The sequence below is a fragment of the Colletotrichum godetiae genome (genome assembly GCF_030913485.1).
Source record: "Colletotrichum godetiae strain CBS 193.32 chromosome Unknown BDP55scaffold_24, whole genome shotgun sequence".
In the NCBI taxonomy this organism is placed as follows: Eukaryota; Fungi; Ascomycota; class Sordariomycetes; order Glomerellales; family Glomerellaceae; genus Colletotrichum; species Colletotrichum godetiae.
Genome location: NW_026851272.1, coordinates 185,776 through 206,179, shown reverse-complemented (window position 1 = coordinate 206,179; position 20,404 = coordinate 185,776). Strand labels below are relative to the sequence as shown.

At 53.4% G+C, this 20,404-nt stretch overlaps 6 protein-coding genes across 6 annotated transcripts; 2 read left to right on the top strand and 4 right to left on the bottom strand.

The window, feature by feature from the left end:
- Positions 1 to 1,427: 1,427 nt before the first annotated feature.
- Positions 1,428 to 4,081, bottom strand: BDP55DRAFT_666037 (uncharacterized protein). The gene has a single exon (XM_060575078.1). The coding sequence runs from the start codon at positions 4,011 to 4,013 to the stop codon at positions 1,734 to 1,736; it is 2,280 nt and encodes a 759-aa protein (XP_060428727.1). The 5' UTR covers positions 4,014 to 4,081; the 3' UTR covers positions 1,428 to 1,733.
- A 2,989-nt stretch (positions 4,082 to 7,070) lies between these two features.
- BDP55DRAFT_632790 (uncharacterized protein) lies at positions 7,071 to 7,879 on the top strand (the record flags this gene model as incomplete). The annotated part of the gene is made up of 2 exons (XM_060572469.1): positions 7,071 to 7,175; positions 7,256 to 7,879. 2 exons carry the CDS (start codon positions 7,071 to 7,073, stop codon positions 7,877 to 7,879), a joined length of 729 nt encoding a protein of 242 aa, XP_060428726.1.
- Positions 7,880 to 9,077: 1,198 nt separating this feature from the next.
- On the top strand, positions 9,078 to 10,103 carry BDP55DRAFT_632789 (inositol monophosphatase; the record flags this gene model as incomplete). The annotated part of the gene is made up of 2 exons (XM_060572468.1): positions 9,078 to 9,195; positions 9,331 to 10,103. The coding sequence occupies 2 exons, from the start codon at positions 9,078 to 9,080 to the stop codon at positions 10,101 to 10,103; spliced, it is 891 nt and encodes a 296-aa protein (XP_060428725.1).
- A 1,649-nt stretch (positions 10,104 to 11,752) lies between these two features.
- BDP55DRAFT_553918 (histidine acid phosphatase) lies at positions 11,753 to 13,361 on the bottom strand (the record flags this gene model as incomplete). Its single annotated transcript, XM_060569340.1, has 2 exons — positions 11,753 to 13,058; positions 13,138 to 13,361. The coding sequence occupies 2 exons, from the start codon at positions 13,359 to 13,361 to the stop codon at positions 11,753 to 11,755; spliced, it is 1,530 nt and encodes a 509-aa protein (XP_060428724.1).
- A 1,835-nt stretch (positions 13,362 to 15,196) lies between these two features.
- On the bottom strand, positions 15,197 to 17,854 carry BDP55DRAFT_583814 (dynamin family protein; the record flags this gene model as incomplete). The annotated part of the gene is made up of 7 exons (XM_060570853.1): positions 15,197 to 15,906; positions 15,968 to 16,210; positions 16,262 to 16,919; positions 16,971 to 17,043; positions 17,176 to 17,299; positions 17,428 to 17,682; positions 17,741 to 17,854. The coding sequence occupies 7 exons, from the start codon at positions 17,852 to 17,854 to the stop codon at positions 15,211 to 15,213; spliced, it is 2,163 nt and encodes a 720-aa protein (XP_060428723.1). The 3' UTR covers positions 15,197 to 15,210.
- A 466-nt stretch (positions 17,855 to 18,320) lies between these two features.
- Positions 18,321 to 20,284, bottom strand: BDP55DRAFT_666025 (monocarboxylate transporter). Its single transcript, XM_060575077.1, has 2 exons — positions 19,953 to 20,284; positions 18,321 to 19,870 (listed from the first exon to the last, which is right to left on the bottom strand). The coding sequence occupies exons 1-2, from the start codon at positions 20,042 to 20,044 to the stop codon at positions 18,565 to 18,567; spliced, it is 1,398 nt and encodes a 465-aa protein (XP_060428722.1). The 5' UTR covers positions 20,045 to 20,284; the 3' UTR covers positions 18,321 to 18,564.
- Positions 20,285 to 20,404: the final 120 nt, after the last annotated feature.

Here is a 20,404-nt window from a genome sequence, read left to right as displayed (position 1 = left end):
TGCGGCTTTCTGCCGCGTTGGCAAGACACGACTTGAATCTCGACCTTGGTTACAGGCAGATTGGTTTGAGATTTGGAACCCAGGCTTTGAAGTAGGATCTTCACCTTTTCTTTGGTCAAATAGAGCATGTGATGTGGTGGCACGGGTCGTCTCTGGGCGGTGTCGTGATGCTCCATGTTGTCTCGCCGACGCCACCGGCAGGCTGCGCCGGACCTACCTGATGGTGTTGCCAGAGTGGCTCATATCATGTCGAGATCGACGCCGGTCAGGGTCCTACTTGAGAAACTCTTTCCATTTCAGAGAAGAGAGAAAATGTATTTCGAGTTCTATGTCGGGTGAAAGGGGGCGCTGTATGGAGTTGCGGCGATGGAAGCTGTGTACTCGGGTTGCCCACATCAACAGCCAGTCATAAATTGTCTACGAAGAGGCAGGATATCCAACGTCCCTTGAGCACTTATCATCCACTCCATATCGTCTCTGACGGTATGGTGGCCAACAATTTTAAGTGGGTGTTATTCGTAAGAGGATGCCTGTCGACCCCTTTTCTTGTAACCACCACCTAGGTGTACTATCATACTACAAGAACCCTCCTACGCTACCTAGGGCGTATTCTCAGAGGAATAGACATGGGAGGTTGAAGAGTAACACCAAACTATAACATAAGGCTAGGATTCATTTTCTTTTCTCGGGTTAGGTAATACGCTTCCAGGATGATGAGCTTGCAGTAGGAGAACGCCACGCATCCGATCATCCTCGCGTGCCAAATCACGATATATCTTGCCCAGATCCAAGGCGTTTATGTTACCTTGTGTGTCGAGACTGTGGTATTTATGTATACCCTTGAGAATATAGTCGAATCACTCCAATCAACCCTCAAAAAAACAAAAGAGTTCACCCCCCCCCCCCCCCCCCCCCCCGATGACGAATAATGGCTACATCTCTTGGTGCACATGGTGGGACTCGAATACGGCACCTCTGCAAAGCTTTCCAGGAGTAGGCTTGTGGACCTGAACCACTTCACCAACCAGCCAGTTTTGACCTGACCGCCCGAGGGGGGTAGGTGCCGTCTCCTCGTGCTTGCCTGCCTGTACTTTCATGAACAATATTTGTGGTGGCCTCAAGTCAGCTCCGGTTTGATCAAATGCCAACAGAAGGCGGAAGATGGACCGTAGGACCATAGCAAGAAGGTCCAAAGAAGGCCTATGCTCCAGTAAAGACAGACTTTTGAGGCGGGGAGGCGTCAAGACCGGCCCAAGCTGGCAAATACATCAGAACTCAAAAAGAAGATGAGATGATTGTCAAAAATATGTGCACTTAACTTGTTCCTGACTTTCAGACTTCGCTGGTATACAACCATGCCTCAGGAAAATAGGACAAGAAAGTATTGCAGAATTCAAGCTCGATCGCCTGATGAAAATAATAAACATCTTGGTATGATTCGTACGGCAAACATCTCTGGTTAAGGTGAGATTGGAAACAACTTATGGCGAGGACCTTCAACCTCTGATTTCAGTTCATGCATACGAAAAACGTTGGTGAACGAAGTTGTTGATGACCCTTGCGCCACTGGTACTGATTATGTACACCCCATCGGACTCCAGACCTTTATCAAGAAACACTTCGGTTGGACAACATTTCAAACAGCAATGTCAAGGGATTGAAAAGATGACAGACGTAGATGGATCGAAGGGCGGGAGCATTTGCTTCGTCAAGCGTTTCTATTACCCAAAACTTCACTCTGCCTTGGAGAACAACAACCTTCCATCATCATTCGTGATCTTCGTGCGCATGCTTCTCGCCCGCTCCTCCACTTCCTCAGGACCTGCCGCCACCACTGCAGATTTAGAATCGCTCCAGCCGGAAAGCTCATGGAACAGCAGCGCCAAACTGGAGCTCTTCCATATGGGCATCCCGCGTTGATTATTGCGGATGATCATGACGATGAGTATCACAAACGTCAAGAGAATCAACGAGATTGGTAGGATCAGTCGCGGCCAGATGATCTCGATGTACGTTACGCTGCTCATCGCCACCCCGTTTAGAACAGTGTTGTTGGCCGATGTGCGGAATGCCTCGGTCATGCTATCTGCAACCTCGTCCATGAGATCGGCAATGCTGTCGGACTGGCTGAAGGCCAGACCTAGTCCCGGCGTGATACGCTGGCGAAGCTGGCTAGCCCCAGCTGTAGAGCTGTCGTTTGTGGTTCCGACCACACCGGTGGTGCTCATGGATGTTGTGAACAGGTCTTGGAGGTATCTGGCGATGTCTTTGTAGTTGCAGTAGTTGATCCTAAACTTGACATCCTCGGATACTTGGCCTGGACTGGCCGGCTTCAACCCAATGAATACACGAGCGGCACTACCCTGTGTAGTACCATCTGTGGTAGTCACCAGAGCCGTCCGAGGCCCGGCTAGCGGCGCTGCACTGAAGTTGGCGTAGAAAGGTGTCGTGAATGTTCGAGCACAGAGCTCTAGAGTACAGTGCATTGCCTGTGAGACTGGAGGGATTGTCCGCAAGCCATTCTGGCCAGTGACATATTCGTAAGCAATTATATTAGGAGGGAACTTCACAAAGGTGAAGTCACTAATCACGGCCGGTCCTGATTGCGTAAAGGTGGGATCTTTCTGAAAATTATACGCATTTCGTAGATTAGTGAACCAGTCCTCACCGGCCAGTGAGTTCCACAGGGTCGAGTAAGGGACTCTGACCGAAGCCCCTCCTGTGGCGCCAAATACCGCATTGAAGGTAGCGCCGCGGGATGGTACGGTGTAGTTGCAGTCAATCAACCTCCAAATCTCGGTAGGAGGATGGACGATGCACGTTGGGACCACGGTGTCTGTAAGATCCTCACAGCTACTACAAACGCCCAGTGTGGTTATTGTTGGCCAGTCACAACGTTCGAAGCTGCAAGGCAGCGATGGAGCTCGAGTCGCATTCCATATGGGTGCCAGTATTGCTGCTTGCATCTCGGATTCGACACTCGCGGCGCCGTAGCATTGCCCGAACCTCGCATTCAGGAGCGCTGGATCATAGACTCGGGTCTCCAGGATGCCTGGGCTGACGCCTTCTACTTCACTCAGAAGGACTGGCAAGCGAAAGACTGACTGGATGAACGGGTCCACCAGTAAGGAGGCGATCACCAAGATGGAAGCAAACGAGGCGATTATGGTCTTTCTGTTCCTCCTGGAAACCAGCTGAAACGCTCCCCAAGGACCCCGAGAGGCGTTGTCGAATAGTTGTAGGTCGCTCAGTGTCTGTGGTTTGTGCTGAAAATGTAGCCATTTCAGTTGCGATATGATCTCGGTGAGGACAAGAAGACAGGCCGACTTTGCCAGAGTTCCAAGGAAGGATACCACGACGGTGGGGGAGAAGAATCCTTTGCCCAGACCCCACTGGTCAAGTCGCCGGCCCTGCTCGTAGGACAGGACTCCAATGATGGATGCCATGCAGGCGAGGCTAAAGGCCGAGGCGGCGACCTCCCATAGCCAGAGACGGTGTATGAAGGAGGATTTCTGGTGTGGAGTTGGGCCGCCAATGGTTCTGTCTGAATTGCCAAGTCTCAGAGAGGAAGAATGACAAGTTTGCTCGGAGATGGCGTCTTCCTGGTGTGCTTGACCCTCAGCTTGTAGGAACGGCCGTGTGTCTGCCTGGGCACCCAGAGAAACGTCGTTCCTGTAGCTGTCGCCAGTCTCGTGTTCTTGTGCGTTTATTATGTCGCTGACACTGGTAGGTCCACGGCAATCCTCTCTTAAAGGGCTGTTGCGCAGGTTTACACACTCAGGCAAAGGCGAATGCCATGGAGCCGAAGAGGTTGGCACCGGTTTTCTATTGATGGCATGCATGCTTTGCCTTGAAGCCGGTATATTTCGAAGCTCGTACTGCTGTGAAGTGGATTCGGAATGCCTAGGGCCTTCATCGATCATCAACTGGGATTCAGAATTTATGGACAGGGAGTCCCGAAGTTCAGCGCCTGGGAATTCCACAGTCGTGGGAACTGGCAGATAAGAGGACATCGCGCCTAGTCTTCACGCAGCGAGTAATATAACAAAAGTAACCATAGAGGCAGAACGGGAAACATCGGTTGACGACGCTCCCAGGTGTCCAAAGACTATTTAAGAGTGCGGAAATCCGGGCAACATAATCAGGCTGGAGAGCTTCTGCTCCCGCAACCCCTCAGGAATCATTGTAGTTGAGTTGATGTTCTGATAAGGAGCGGCTGATCAGAGTCAGTGTCTTCATTGGTCAACTGAGATTTATAATTAGGGACATCATGTTCAAACAGACCAACATGCAGAACCTTGCTGCAGGTGAGGAGGTCCTGTGTCGTTAATGCGGTTAGTCCAGCGCATGCCGCCTGTCACAGCCTGATTCTCACCCCCCTCAACTCTGGTGAATCGTTTGAAAGAAAGAAATTACTGCATCGCAGGATTGCATAATAACGTACATTTCCAAAGAACTCGAATGACCGCCTTGAAAGTCTTCGTGTCAACGTATTCGGATTTTCTATGGCTAGAGATGATCAACAAATTGTTGTCTTGGCTTCATATCAAACGAAGCCAAGTACCAGTTGAACACTACGCTGGTTGTTTATCAAGTAGCGCGGAGCTGACACAGCATTCTCAAAAAAATAGACGCATTCAAACAAAGGGTTGCGTTAAAGAAGTTTGGCATAATAATTCTGCTCGTCTAGGAATGAATGACGGGCGGGTAAACAATAGAGTGCTACCTATCCGGCAGGCATACCCACTTATATCGGCTCTAGACTCCGAGCAACGCTGGATCTGTCAGGCCCACGCCTCCGGCCGCTCCGGGCCTCTGCTGCCGGATCTCTGCCGCCTATTACGGCCATACGTACTATACTTGCCTGGCTACGATCGGGAGTAATTGTGACCAGAGAGGCAATTGCGACTGTATGATACGCGTGAATATGCTGCTCTCATTGGCCGACAGCTGGAATAGGTAGATTTACCTCCCAGATCGTAAAACGTGCTGTGGTCCCCAGCATTCGTCCTGGTCTCATGATGTGGGAAATGAAAATGCCGAGTGTCAGTGTCAAGTCAAGTGTCCGGCTAGGGTGGTGGCACCAAAGTTTCAGTTGACAGGGGCGCACCACGCATCAGGGTCCAGGTATGGCAGATGGCGCGACGGGATGTCGTTTCTTGGGTGCGTGAGCTCGAGCCATTTGGTGGCAAGGCCCCTAGAGAGTCCCATTCTCTTCATCCGTACGAAGTACCTCACTGAAATGTGCATAAGTCAAGGCGAGGCGGAGGGGATGGGTGGTAAGAAGGCCTCATGCAGCCGCAGCTGAAAGACGTTGTTTCCTTGGTTCATCCATCCACGTTGCTTCCTCAACTATTCAGACACCAGATATCGCGCTCAAGAGATTAGGTATCATACTTTGGGTGGCATCTGCGATAAGGACCCGGCCGAGAGACACAGTCTCTTGTCTCGACCAAATGCAAGGGGGGCTACATACGGTTTACGGAGCACGCTATGAATAGCGCCGGGGGTCGCACACATGCCACGTTTGGATCTCGAATTGGCGTCAGCAAGGAAGAAAAGGCAGGGGTATCTGATCCGCAAGGCTGGTTTCGTTTCCGGTAGCTTACAGCTGCACCCTCATTGAGACGTCATTGGCCTTGTGGTTAATGGAATGCGCATTTCAAACTCCTGCGTCCGGCGTAAACCTGGGTCTCTTGCTACTGCTGCTGTTTATATCTGTACGGATCAAGCTTCGACTCGGTGGCCCCCAAAATTGTCTTAGTTGAAAAAGTCCCTGCGAATGTGTCGCACTTGTTGAATGGAATGCGCACGCATCCTAGCACCCAGCCCGCGCGCAGTGACTCCTTGCGTTGCCTTGTCTTAAGAACCAAGCCAACTACGAAAGTTGGAGAAATCAGGGCAGCGACGATTGGGCAGCAACAGTCAAGCTCTGATGGCCTTAGGTAATCCACATATAGGCACCAAGCTACCGGGTTTCCATTTCGATTTGCGAAGAGAGTGGAGGATGACCTGGAGATTTAAGATGGAGAAAGAGAGAGAAGAAAAAGAATGGAGACTGCGGTGCGGGCGGGACGCTGACGGAGCCCGCGGAGCTAAAGAGGATTGGGGGCCGTAGGTACTGGGTCAGGGCCGTTTTCATTGGCAGATATTCCATTGGCAAGCTGCAACCAAGAGCAATTTGGGTGCACCTTCTTCATCCTCCTGCGCCAACTTTGTTGCATTTTGGTACCAAGTACGGGAGTAGCTGCCTTGCATTTGCCCTGCCCCAATCCTCCACCAAGGAAACAAGCCGCTCTGCCGAATAGGTTACCTTAGCTCCAGCTCGCCATTGTTGGAGTTGGTCCCTCTTGCCAGGCTACCGAATACCTTGGTGTAGGTATCCCGTCCATACGCAGTAATTGTACGGAGTACAGCTGAAAGCCTGGGGGCTGCTGCTTTGCTGACCTCACCTGCCTGGTCTTGCGCAACACCTGCACCGCACCTGCACCACCGTCCACCGGACCACACACAGCGCGCGCTGCCTCATCAAACAAGGTTTCCACGGGCCTGGTCTGTCTGCTTTCCTCCCAATCCACCACACCTCACCTCATCTCATCATACTTTTGGTACGAAGCTTACCGATACTTTTTCACCCTCCCTTCTCTTTCTTTCTCTCTTCCTCTCTCTCCCGCTCTCCTCTGTTCGCCCTGTGTCGTCCGTCTTCTACCCATCCTCTCCCGGGCCGGGCTCACTCAGCAAAGTACCCGACCTCCGCCTTTGTTTCCTAACGGGCGTCCGTGTCCGTGTCGCACACATAGCCTAGAAGCAAAGCTTCTGGCGACCAAACGAACAGGCGGCTCAGCGAAACACACCACCATCAACAACAACCACTGCTAACGGTCCATCTCACTCGTCAGCCTTTCCATGAGCCGGATCTCCATAATTCGCCGCACGCTTTCAACCACCACCAACACCATCCGACCCTCCATTGTCGTTACTGAATCGTCGTACTGTTGCTGAGAAACGCTTCGATTTCCCCCGCAACGCCAAGCGCACTTTCCTCGCATCGTCGCAATTGAATCGCAACCATGGTTTCAGCCGCTGGAGGTATCGTCATCGCCATCCTGGTCCTCGCCATCGTTGGCGGCGCTGGCTGGATCATCTTCACCCAACTGCGTGCCCGGAGACTAGGTGTATGTTACAAGGCTCCCCATCCCCAGCATCCTATCCCCATCATGCTCTGTCCTGAGACTAACCCGCATTGCACAAACAGCTTCCACCCCCATCCCTCTCCTCCTACATACCTTTCCGAAAATCCGATCCACCGCCGTCATACGGACCCCCGCGCCCCGCGCCGAGTGGCATCGCCGGCTGGTTCAACGACAAGATCACTTCCTTCAAGAATCGCAACAACCGCTCTGCCGCCGGAGCCTACGAGCAGCCCTCCGGCGGCGCTGGCGCGCCTCGCCGGGGCTTCGGACCGCTTGACCCGGATGAGGCGTGGGATGCGCGCGTGGGCCACGAGGCTGAGACCTACGGCCCTTACGGAAACTACGAGGAGCAGGAGCTGGGATACCGTGGCGGCAGCAACAACGACAACAGCTACAGCATGAACCTCGCCGCCACTCCTAACCCGCACGACGAGCCGGCGCGGGGCCGCAGCCTCAGCCGGGATGACGACGGCGGTCTAGGTGTCCACAAGGCCGGCGGCAGGAATCCGTTCGAAGACGATGCCGAGCCGAGTAACATCAGCTTACGCGGCGTCAGCCCCAGGCCGATCGTCGACACGGGTGCGCCGCAGCAACAGCAGCAGCAGCAGCAGCAGCAACAACAACAGCAAAAGGACAGCGGCGAGAGTCCGACAGAACGGAGGTCGATCTTCCGGGAGAACGTATGAGACGGTAGCGCAGGCTCGAAAACCGATTGTGAAATTTCCCGTTAAGGAGACCGTAAAGCACAAAGATGAGAAACTAGACAAGAGCCGTGATTGAAGCAGAGGATGGAAGTTGCAGATGAAGAGGGCAGGTTGTCTTTTTTAATCGGGAGGGCAATGCGTAACGGGTACGGAAAGCGGGCCGGGAAAGTGGGAGGAACTGGGTTTCCGGGACATGTCACGATTGGGAATGTACAAGATATGGTCTTCTCATGAGATTTCAAAGGCGTTGGGCTTCTCTTTGCTTTGCTTCTGAATGTTTCTCGCCTCATGCCCACTTTTTGCGCGGTAGAATATATGAACAGAATGAACCGCCCAAAAAAAGAGCCTCGCCCATGTCTGACTTGGGGGAGGAAAAGTTAGCAGGCCGTTTCCGGTATCCCGCCGGACCGTCCGGGCAAGAAATTTATACCGGGGGGAAATGAAGAGTCGACCGGTTCTCCACCAGTTGATTGGGTGACGACGTTGCGAACCATCTTCAATAGAGGTACTCCGTAGGTACGGATACTGAGGAAACCGACTCCGAGCTCGTACCGGATGTCGCCTGATATGATTCCTCCGTCCACGAAGTGCCATTGGCCTGCTGCAGCACTGCGCTCCTCGCCCGGCGTGTTCCATTATCCGCCGAGAAAGTCCGCTCGGTAGGAGTGACCGTACGCCTCCCGAACCTCGCCGGGGTGGGCCGGGATACCGGTGGCTGCTCGGCCAGCCAGGACATAATTACCTAGTACGGATTACCTTACTTTACCTAAGGTATCCGTACTAGGTGCGCTCCAATCGCACCGAGCTGAAGAACACATGGTGTGAGTTCCCTGGACAGAGTGGGCAGAGGGTGAGATCCGCCCGCCTGTTTCCCCACAAAGGAACTTGGACCAGCTTTTTGTGACCTCATTCCTCTCTCCCCCTCTAAACCACCCCGCCATCCATTCCCCTCCTCCCATCTTCTGCCCCTCCAAAAAAAGACCCTCCGATTTGGAGCTTTCTAAAACATTGATCGACAGCCGCCATCTCGCGAATACGTTTCTTTGAGCATACCAGACGTCTACAAGAGCTGCAATTGATTCCTTTCTCAATTGGGATTTCTTCATACGGTTCGAGTACCAAACATAAGACGATTGTAGTTACCCCCACGGATTCAAAAACCCACCAACGACAGAACACCATGGCGGACCTCAACCTCCAAGAAATCCACGACACCCTCCTCGAGATCGCGACCGAGGCAGGCAAGATGATCATGTCCGCGAACCCGGCCTCCATCGACCAAGACACCAAGCTCAACTGTTCGTGACTGCCCTCCTCCTATCCCTATCTCTTTCCCCATCCATTGAAGCACTTTCCCCTCTCTATCCCCAACCCTCTCTCAACCAAGCAAGCCGCAACATCTGTCCTAACTTCTCCCGCCTCCCACCAAACAGCCGTCGACATCGTAACCGAAACAGACCAAGCCGTTGAAAAAATGGTCTCCACCCGCCTCTCCCAAGCCTACCCCTCCATCGCCTTCATGGGCGAAGAAACCTACACAAAGGGAACCCGCCTCGGCCCGGAACCGACCTTTGTCGTCGACCCCATCGACGGCACCACAAACTTTGTCCACTCCTTCCCGGACGCCTGCATCTCCCTCGGCCTAGCTGTGAACCACGTCCCCGTCGTCGGCGTCATCTACAACCCCTTCCAGGATCTGCTCTTCACGGGTATCCAGGGAAAAGGGAGCTACATGCGCCGTGGCGCCGGTCCCACACAGAAACTCCCCCTCGCGAAGAACCCTATCCCCTTGAAGGGACTCGACTCCGCGCTGTTGGCGTGTGAGTGGGGATCCACGCGCGACGGGCCCAACTTTGACCTCAAGGCTGAGACTTTCAAGAAGTTGGCTGCGACAAAGGAGACGGGCGGCGCGATGGTGCATAGTATGCGCGCCCTGGGCTCCGCGGCGCTGAATCTTGCGGCTGTGGCGGCGGGACAGCTGGATGCGTATTGGGAGGGCGGGTGCTGGGCGTGGGATGTGTGTGCTGGGTGGTGTATCTTGACCGAGGCGGGCGGGATCATGGCCGGTGGGAACCCGGGGGTGTGGGAGCCTGCTGTTGATGAGAGGGTATATCTTGCTGTGAGGGGGGCTCCGGGGGGACAGAAGGAGCTTGTGGAGGAGTTTTGGGGGGTGTTGGGAGGGAAGGCGTTGGATTATTCTGTTTGAGGGAGATGGGAGCGGGTTTGATGATGGATGAGCGAACGAATGAATGAATGAGAGTGAATTTTGTAGTAGATAGATGAGAATGATCACAGGTTATGGGTATCGTATGTAGATCTGCAATGTAGACAGACTCTGGCTTAGAACTCCGAATATCAAAAAGTTGATCCTACCACACACAATATCTCACTATAGGTAGTAGCGTTAATGCCGTACAATTACAATAGGCGATAGTTGATACAAGTCATCTCTATAAACCAAAAAGAGTTCACCCCCCCGGTGCTGAAATGGGGGCTACATCTCTTGGTGCTCCTGCTGGGATTTGAACTCGGGTACTCTCGCTAAGCCTGTCGTCGAGTAGGCTGGTTGGCGTATGAAATTTAATTGTTGACCATAAACCACCCCACCACCCAGCCAGTTTGACCTGACCACCGATCTAGGGGGCGCCTGCTGGCTGGTGACCGGAATGGTGTTGAGGGGGGTTGTATACCCTTTCAGCCTCGTGGCGCGCGGTGTGTCACGTGTGGGAAGGTATCGACAGTAAGATAAGCAGGGAAGGTGCGGTTGACGAGGAGGGAGGAGGGTAAGTGGGCCAGCCACCTCATGAATGTGTGGAAAATACCTTATGGACTGCGTTGGCATACGGTACCCAATTACTAGAAGCCTATTCGGTCTGGCTTGTCCCTGTTCCATCTTCCCTCGCTCCTATCCGGGATGAGGACGTAAACGGCGATGAGGCCCGACGTTCTATGTGATTTGATCAACACCTGCCTCGTAATTCTTTCTCAAGTTGCAAACTTGGTGGTGTTCATCCCAAATCCCTTTCCATCCTCACCTTGATCAGGGATGTTGCCGCATAAACGACATCAACATGTAACGTGATTTCCATCATCGGACGATGCGAACTTGTGTCCCGCAAGAACGTACTTTTCCCCATTCTATGATATGCATGTATTTAAATCTCATACCAGATTACGAAAAAAAAAAAAAAAAGGAAAGTCTATACAGAACATCTACCTACGTACGTGAACATCATCTTATTTGAGCTTAATACTTGAGTGCCCATCGTACTGTATGCTCGCTTTGAGTGACTTACCCAACATACTCAACTCTCAACTGGTTACTACTAACATCAACCTTACTGTATATGTTGCGACCTTGGTGAGCTGGTGCTATATGAAATTTCCTACCACCTTACCTTACGATGCTTGCTCTGCCAGAATGACTTTTCGAAAAATGCTCTTACACGGATACTTAAAGTACATTTTCTCAACACTCGTGTTCCAAGATCAGGCGACAGCTTCTAACAAGACTATGCACCACCCACCCATGTGCGAAGTCTTGGCGATCTCCCACGTCCCGGACCCGGACCCGGACCCGGACCTTGATGCGCGGCGCGCCCCTGTCAGCTGAAACCTTGGTGCCACCAACCTAACCGGGCACTTGACTTGACACTGACACTCGGCACATTTTGATCCCAAGCTTTTTTGACAACCGTCTCTCAATGAAGCCAAAATAGTACCAGGTACTCAGCAGATCATGTCCTCTCAACTGTTTTGGGAAAATGAGTTGCCTGTAGAATTCATCCTCAACCTACTCCGTGCTGTAATGCAAAGTCTACCTCGTCTAGGCAAACACTCCTGGGTATTCAAACATCACACAAAACACTGGTCCCAAAGCCCTCCGCTCTTGGCGAACCCCATGCTATCCACAAACGCCCCGAGCTTGCACCGCCCAAGCCCGTCCGCGCCGCACCCGACAAGCGGAACCACCCGGTCATTCACCAAAATCCGGACCATCTCCTCGTCCGAGCCACCACACTTCATCTTCTCCACGTACATGCGCGCGGCAAACGGCACCGTCCAGCTGGCCGTGAACCCCTTGGCATCCGTCACCGAAGTCCGGTTCGTCTTGGACAAGGGTGCGGTCTCGTTGTACAGCCCCAGCGTGCCGTAAATCGCCATCATGTCGTTGTCGTGGCTGAAGTCGGCGTACAGCTTCTTGTCAAGCGGGAACGTGGCCGGATCGGCGTCCATCGTCGTGTTGGTCGACGTGTGGTCCACAACAGCTTGCCCTGTAAGCCGCGCGAGGAGCTCGTTGGTGAAACCTACGCCCTGGGTCGGGCCGAGGGGGTTACCCGCGTTGAAGCCATAGTACTTGCCCAGCGTCTCGTAGTACTCGAGGTCCTTCCACTCCTCGAGCGTGAAGAGGTCGCAGAACGGCGACTGCGTGCCGTTGACGACCGTGTTGAAGGGGCACAGCTGCATAAAGGCGATGGTGTCCTCGGCCGTGAGGTTCGCGCCGGGCAGGTTCTCGTTGAGGCGCGCCGTGATGGCCGGCGTGAAGGCCTCACGCCAGGGCACCTGCGCCTCGTCGCCGACTTTGGAGAAGGCGCCGTCCTCGAAGGCGGTGCAGAGGCCGTGGTCGAGCGTGTTGTTGATGCCCTTCTCCTCGGGGATGATGGTGATGAGGCTGACGATGCCGCCGTCGGGCCCGCTGTGGCCGTCGGCGAGCTTGGCGCCGAAGAAGCCCTCTGTCCAGTTCAGCCCGGACTCGACGACGCGATTCTGGCCAGAGGAGCGGATAAAGATGTCGTTAGCGGCCGCGAGCTGCTGGTAGCGCTTGTAGAACGCCTCGCCCGAGTCGACGAGCTCGCGCTGGCCAAAGGGGGTGAGTTCGTCGGCGCCGAGAGTGTACTGGTACGTCTTGATGAATTCGAAGCCCTTGCCGTAGTTTGTGACGTTGGCGTGGATGCGGTCGACGAGCGCCTTGTAGGTGGCCGTCTTGCCGGCGGTGGGGTCCCGGGCGCCGTGCCGGGAGAGGACCTGCGCAAAGGTGACCTCGCAGCCCTGAGGGGTGGCGACGTCGATGTCGGACGGCACGGGAAAGAAGGGCGAGTACTGGCCCCAGAACTGTGAGATGGACTCGAGCCCGTTGCGCGGTGCCTGGCCGCTGACGAGACTGTTTGCAGTGTCAGTTTCAACAAGCCTGTAATTTGGGACGGTTTCACGTAGGCAGTCAACGTGACATGGGAACTCACCTGAAGCCCAAGGCTAATGAGAGGAAGATAGCAAAAGCCATGGCGGCGATTGTGAGGAAGCAAAGTCGACGTTTCGGGTCTGGCGTGTGGCTCTCACGATACTCATCGACCTCATCCCTCTCACCCTCCTCGTCAGGGATGGCGTTGTATTTATATGCCTTGCCCGTCAGCATGCCCCTCACGGACTCGTAGGCCGACGTAGCGACGTCGGCGAGTCGACCCATCGCGGCAGTTGGATGGCGGGAGACAGGATAGCCTAGCCTGGCCTGACAGGAGACAGAAAGAGTGAAAAGAAGGGAATCCGAGGTCCGCCTAGTGGTTCCGCGGGTCAATGGGTGAGCTTGTGTGCTTGCGTATGTAACGGCGAAAAGGGTCCGCCCGCTGCAGCACCACCCTTGTTCCTCCACCCTCCTTCCCAGGTTCCAGGGGTCTGGTCTGGGTTCGTGGTATGGGGATGTTGTGTCGATGTGAGGTATGATGTATCTGCGAGGTACGGGTAAATGAGGAGCGTTCGAAAAGGGATGTGCTTTCGTCTCGTGTGGCCTGGGTTCAAAGTCCCGTTGTATGTATCCGTAGTTTGGAACAACGGCAAATGTGCGCTCCTGGGGTTTCAGGGGAAATGGTCCGTGAGAACCCTTGGTATTATATCAGACTTCTTTTTTATGTCTGCGATATGTCTGCGGGTGCAGTACGGAGTAATACAGCTAGCTGGCTGGGCGTTTCTCCTTTGCCCACGTTGTATGCGTAAAACGTGAGGAATAAGGTACGGGTTTGCGTTTGCTTGCTGGCTTAAGCGAAGAAAGGACGTTTCAACGTTGCCCAGTCGGGGCCACGGCGTGCTCCTCTCGGGTGCGGCATGTCGGGCGGACATTAGCCCCAAACGTGGAGCGGACCACACCGGGGCCACTGCCCCCTCTTGGCTTCCTTTCAGGACCTTAGCGCAGTCACGTGGGTCGTTGCGACGTTGGAATTGGAACAAGCTTCCATAAGCTTTTTTTTGATCTCCTCCTTCTCTCCCCTGCCGGCTCCACCCCCAAAATACCGCACATCTTCCAGGTTGTCTTACTCGCCGCATCTTATCGGTAGGGAAGAGAGGGGCCACCCCGAGCTGGAGGGGCCGAAAAGGTGGGTGAATGGTGGTTGACATGAATAAAACGTGTTTTGTATTGACTCGGTGTTGCGACCTTCCAGGTCAGCTTATACCCAGTAAGGTTAACTCGCAGCTAATCAGGGACTGAGTCTCGGAGTCGTGAAAACACGAGACACAATTTCGCCGGCAGCATCGGTCTGAATCCATTGATTGATAATCTGATATCCCTTGGTGACATTTCCGGTTCCGGAGCAGAAGCACAATCCATATCCGTACAGCTCGGGACAGAAGGCCATTCATAACCCACATACCGACACTGGTCCATTGCTGCTTCTCTGACCACGTGGGGTCTGAAAGCTGGGATGGTTCGTGCAAGACAGACCCGTTTGCTTCCACTGCCCAAGGTCGGGGCTTTGGTCAGAGTAGCCATGCAGCTTATCCCAACTTCGTCATGTTTCAACCGACCTCTCAAGAAACGAGAACGAGCTGGCTGATCGACCCCAGGTATGGCAGGTACATCATAGACGGAGCGGTCCAACGTCGAGGACGGATCAGCCCGCCTGACACAGTGACATTCAATCATCCTTACTCATACACCGCATGAATGCTACGATGGAATGCAGCTCATCAGACCGGGGCGGGCACATGGGATGGTCCACGGCGTCATCTCACGAGAGCGCCTTCCTTATTCGCTCATTACCTATGTCATGATAATGCATACTGGTATTCACCTTCTTGGCTAGGATCCTGTCGTCGTCTGTAGGCCCGACATAAACTCATTTGACAGACACAGCAAGATTTGGCCCCAGGTTCAAGTCGATCACGAAAGTGAAGGAACAGCAGGAAAGATAACCGAGATACTGTGATGGCAATCTACACCAGAACTACCTGCATTGTCCTCCTACTAGCAAGCTACTCGACATGGAAATGGCCCCCCCCTCCCTTTAAATCTAGCTTCAACCCCACACCCAGGCCATCCTACATTAAGTGCGGAGAACATTTCTTCCCTGCTCAAAGAGTATGATGTCGTTCTTCAAATCCTCACGAGAAGACTTGCTCACGGTGTCTTCGCCCGCAACCATCTCCAACTGCTCAGCCGTCATCTCAAAGATGCGATTTGCCGACAGAACGTTCAAAGGACTATTCTCTGCGCCAAGAAGGAAGTAGTCGACAATCTGGGTGCAGATCATGTCCGAGAAGCGAGCACTGGCAACCTCATAATAGCTCTGCAGAACATCATGAATGACGCAACTAGTCGCGCTGGTGCCTTCTTCGTGAGCCACTTCCTTCTTCAAGTCGCTGTACCGGATTACATCAGTCGGTCCGGAGCCGAGATCAAGGCAAATCTTGAGCTCGTCGAACTTCTTGGCGGACCTGTCAGCCTTGACCTTGTTGAGAGCTCTGTCAAAGGCCGGATTGTAAGTGATTGAGCGGCCCTCTCTCTCGACATGGATCAACAGCTTCGCCTGGTCCATCGCTACCTGGTATCTGGCAGTCAGATGCTCCACAATCGAGGACCAGAGCGCCTCAAGGACTTGATCATCACCGCAAGACTCTTTGACCACGCCGTAGATGAAATGGTGAACGACGAGAATCGCGTTGCTGACGTGGGCCAAGGTGATTGACTCCCACTTCCGGGACTGCTCCTTGAAGGCCGTGGGCAGCATGTGGCTGCTGAACTACAATTCTATCAGCTCAAAATGCACGAAATAACGAACAATGCCGTTGGCTTGTACTCACAGTGCCCATCTCAAAGCCGCGAGACATGAGATACAATTGCTGAAGATGCTTCATGATGCTATCATCCAAAGGAGGAGGACATTTGCAAGGGTCCGTCAGGACTGTATCAAGCTCACCATACACATCAGCTGGCACTGTGAATGCGATACGGTAGAGGTCGTTTCTTGTAGCATCTCCATCCTCACCATCGTCTGGAATGTGGGCGGCCTTAGCCTTGACCTTGACCTCAACCTCATCATCGGCCTCTTTGGCGTCGGACTCAGGGTCGTCTGTCTTATCCAACCTTTTCTCGACAAGGTCATCAAAACTGCGGGTGTGCGCGCTCTTGAAGAACATCGACGAGAAAGCCGTGTTCATCTCGCGAATGCGAGTGGCAAGGCGAAACTCTGGATGCTTGTCAAAGATGGGATCGCCCGTATAATAGGCATCCACGCCGAAGTTCTTCAACTCGGTGAAGCGACTCACAATCTTGCCGAGGTAAGCTCGCTGCTCATCAGCGTTGCTTCGGGGCTGCCCGAGATCCTCAAGCTTGGCCTTTGCCTCGGCAAGACGGTCATTGATCTCACGTCTGACCTTGGGAAACTCGCTCTTGGTCCGGTCCATAAGTAGTCCTCGCAATCGGATACGCAACGCCGGTATTCCCAAGCGAGACTGGTCGAGTCGAGACCAGGGCTCCTCAGCAAAGAATATCTTCTCGTCGGAATCCCGGTCCTTTTTACTGGACGAAGAGTCGTCGGCGCCGCGATTCTTGACAACGTAGTATCCCAGCTGGATGTCTCGTCTCTTACCTCGAACGAGATCCATCGCTGCCTCGCGGGTGGCGTTCTCGCTGACGAGGTCCGGCTTTGTGAGGACACCCAGAGTGCGCTTGCCCTCGGGATCAGCTTCAGCAGCATAGGTCAGAATGGTCTGGGTTGCGACATCCACGTTACAAGGGATGACTGCGAGGATGCTAGATGGCCCGTGTTAGCAGTCGCACATACCTAAGGAGAGGGGTGCTCACATGGTTCTGGAATCCTTGATATAATCTTTTACCATGGACTTGACCAAGGCAACATCTCTGGCTGTCGAAACGCCTGGTAAGGAGGTTAAAGGAGAAAAAGGTGAGAGACATCATGGGAATATTCTCATACCATCTTGAGCGTTCTCAAAAATGCTTTGATTTCATGTTAGCTGCAAGCGCTAGGAGCAGTAGAGTTTGGTCCTACCAGGAACGTCGATGATTGTTAAGTGCTCCTCGTTGGGGCCGCAAATCTCAACGCGAAGAACATCCTTGCTGAAGGCAGCACCTTCGGAGTTCTCATCGCTTTTCAAGCCCATCACCCTGGCAGCCTATGTCATCGATTAGCTATCACTGACTACGACGGGAAGCTGGCAATGCTGGGAGATGACACAGGAAGTCCGTTGAATGGATCCAAGATGAAGAAAAGAGGTAGCTATGGAACAAACAGCCAACTTACTTCCCGAAGAACATCCGCAAACGCCTGTCCCTTGAGTTCCTTCAGCTCACGTCGGAACGATCTGGCAAGCTCGGTCCTCTCCGAGGTGGCATCGGCAGGCTGAATGGTAACGACGATGCCGGGCGTGTTTTCTCGACGACAGACAATCTCGGTGGCGTGACGAGTGCAAAGACCGACAGATCGGGGGAAGTAGTATCCAGTGAGGCTCTCGAGAACGCTTGACTTTCCAGAGGACTGGTCTCCTACGACGACGAGCTGTTTGTGTGCGGCTTGGGTCAGCATGAGGCGTCATTAAAAGAATGAGGCGAGGTACCTGAGGAAGAGCAATCTGCCTGGCTATTCCGAGTTCTCTCAACTTGTCGATCTTGTCCAAGAGGTTTCGGTTTCCCAAGCCAGTGGCCTGCGTCTTGGATTGGACAGGTGCCATGGTGTCGAAGGTGGAAGACGATGGCGGCCAACGATTATGTCAGAAGTCTTTCCGTGTATCTTGAGAACGGAGACTTTGTATGAGAAGGAGAGAAGGAGAGGAAGTTTCCTGGGGCCTGGAAAGGGTTTTGTAAAAAGTTTCCTTCCGCGTTTGCCTGCTGCCAGCGTCGCCCAGGCCTTCCATAAGTTGCTTTGCGGGAGAGCATTGCCCATGGCATCGCTCAACTGGGTGGGAACAAACGCAGAGGTCAAAAGCTAGATAAAAGACAGAATATGCAAGTAAAGAACCCTTGACAACTTATGCATCACGGCTGTCTGCTCGGCTCGCCTAAGGGGAAGCCGAGATGGCTGCCTGAGAAGTACTCTGCACGGTCAACATGGCGGGCGGTGGAAGAGTCCAACTACAAACGCTTTCCGTCAACCTGAGTGAGAGTTCACTGATGCTAGAGCTGAAAGGCATGTGGTTTGCTTAGCCTAGTCATTTATTGACTTTCTGACATCTAGGAATCAGAATGATTGAACAAAGTTACCATTCAAGCTAAAGGCTGCTCTGATTGCCTCGGCACATGTCAAGGAGGCCATTCGATTCCAATGTAGAGCATTCTAGCTCTCGGATCAATGAGTGACTCTTTTTCAAGAAAGGACAAGCACTTTCCAGTGTAGAAGTCTCTGCGTAAAGCAGCACCGTCACTGCCTTTCAACTACCGATGCTTACAGCTTCCATACCCATTTTCGTCCCCCTTGAGCCCGGTCTGCCGTGGCCTCTAGTCTCATCCAAGCCACAAATATAGCTGCAGCAGCCATGAGAGTACCTACCATGATACCCATCCCCATGTAGTCACCCGATTCCTTGATCTCTCCGTGCCCTCTGACCAGGGCACCAGCCACAGGCGTTCCAATCATGGAAGCCACACCCATGATCATGTACATGATCCCAGTAATCTGCGGCATCAATTCCATGCCGAACAGCTCAACCAGAGCCGGTGGAAACAAGCTGACGTATGCACTTGCGAAAATGCCATACAGAACTGTGAAGCTGACGAGTAGCGACCTTGCTACAGACTCATGGCTCATCCCGATCGCTATGCTAGGAACCCATAACCCGAGAGTGACGGCGGCACAGATCACAGTCGTGAGAAACAGAGCGTTGAGCCTTCCGATGCGGTCTGCCACGAGCCCAATCGCAATCTTCCCGACAGCGTTGCAGGCGTTATTGACGGCAGTCAGATTGGCACCGTCGCTGTCCGAGTATCCCAAGGTCTTAGCGTACGACGCAAAGAAGAACGCCGGTGTGTAATATGCGGCGCTCTGGCAGAACATGCTGAAACTTTGCGCAATGAACTTGCGTTGCTTGACAGTCTTCCATGGTGGCATAGGAACCTTGAACATCTTCTTCAATCTAGATGTCGTCGTGTTCTCGCTCCGTATGCGGGCCGCCATTGCAGGTTCCCAGGTAAGCAAAGCTCCACAGACACAAACAACCACAGCACCGAGAGTGCCAGTCATACGAAGGGTATTCCGATACCCCAGCTTCTCGATGCACGTCACGAGCACAGGAGCCCAGACCAGACCGCCAACGCCGCTGCCTGCAGAGACGATGCCCATGGCCAGCGCCCTGTGCTTATCGAACCAAGTCGGGACGACGACCATTGACGGAACGAACGAGAGACAAGATCCCACTCCCATCAAGAACCCTTGCGTAATCTGGTAATGCCACAGCTCCCGACCGAAACTTGCCAGGACGTTGGCCACTCCTACTAGCAGACCGCCTGCGCACATGACTTTCTGGGGGCCAATAGTTTTTGACCATGCCACAACTACAGGTGCGCATATAGTCATCATTGAGATCGCGAGGGTTCCAATGAGGTCGAGCCGGGCGGCCGTGGCACCGGTGAATGGGGTGTCGTCTTCTAGTGCCATCGTCTCATAATGCGCCTGATAGATGCCGAAGCCGAATTGCAAGCCACCCGTCATGAAACTAATCATGAAGGCAGCAAGGACTACAATGATGTAACGACTGAGTAAGGTCAGCCTCTGTCTCTGGGTTAAGCTGGGGTTGGGGTGGTGATCGCTTCAGGAACTGGCGACCTTTAGCCTACCCTTTCCCATGTTCATGTTCTGTGGCATTCCGTTGCGAAAACCCAGCTTCCAAACGGCTGTCTGATATTGATTTGCTGTTATATCCGGCCATTTTTGTTCAAAGACGGGAGGAGGAGTTTCGGCGGAGCTCAAGTCGGCACTTCGGGAGCATCAGGAAATCAGACCAACTAGAGGCTCTCAGACGGTTGTCGCAACTGAACATCAAGAAGAGCAAATTGACAGCGACCATGAAACATGTGACCAAAGAACATCGTCGAAGCCAAAAAAACAAAACTCCTCGAATGCTTGAAATACTTTGACATACGCCCTTCGTTGATCTGACGTGTTCTACATCAAAAACGGGTTGAGAAATTGAGACATTGCAGAGCCCCACAACTCTTCGCTTCTATTCACCAAGTGAGTCATGGTGCCCCGGCAAAGGCTTCGGCAGCTACGTTATAAGCAATTCCAC

Excerpts from the sequence above, each read along its gene's own strand:
- BDP55DRAFT_666037 (XM_060575078.1), bottom strand. The coding sequence starts at position 4,013 with ATGTCCTCTTATCTGCCAGTTCCCACGACTGTGGAATTCCCAGGCGCT.
- BDP55DRAFT_666025 (XM_060575077.1), bottom strand. The coding sequence starts at position 20,044 with ATGGCCGGATATAACAGCAAATCAATATCAGACAGCCGTTTGGAAGCT. Across the intron at positions 19,871-19,952 it reads GAACATGAACATGGGAAAGG|TCGTTACATCATTGTAGTCC; the intron begins GTAGGCTAAAGG and ends GACCTTACTCAG.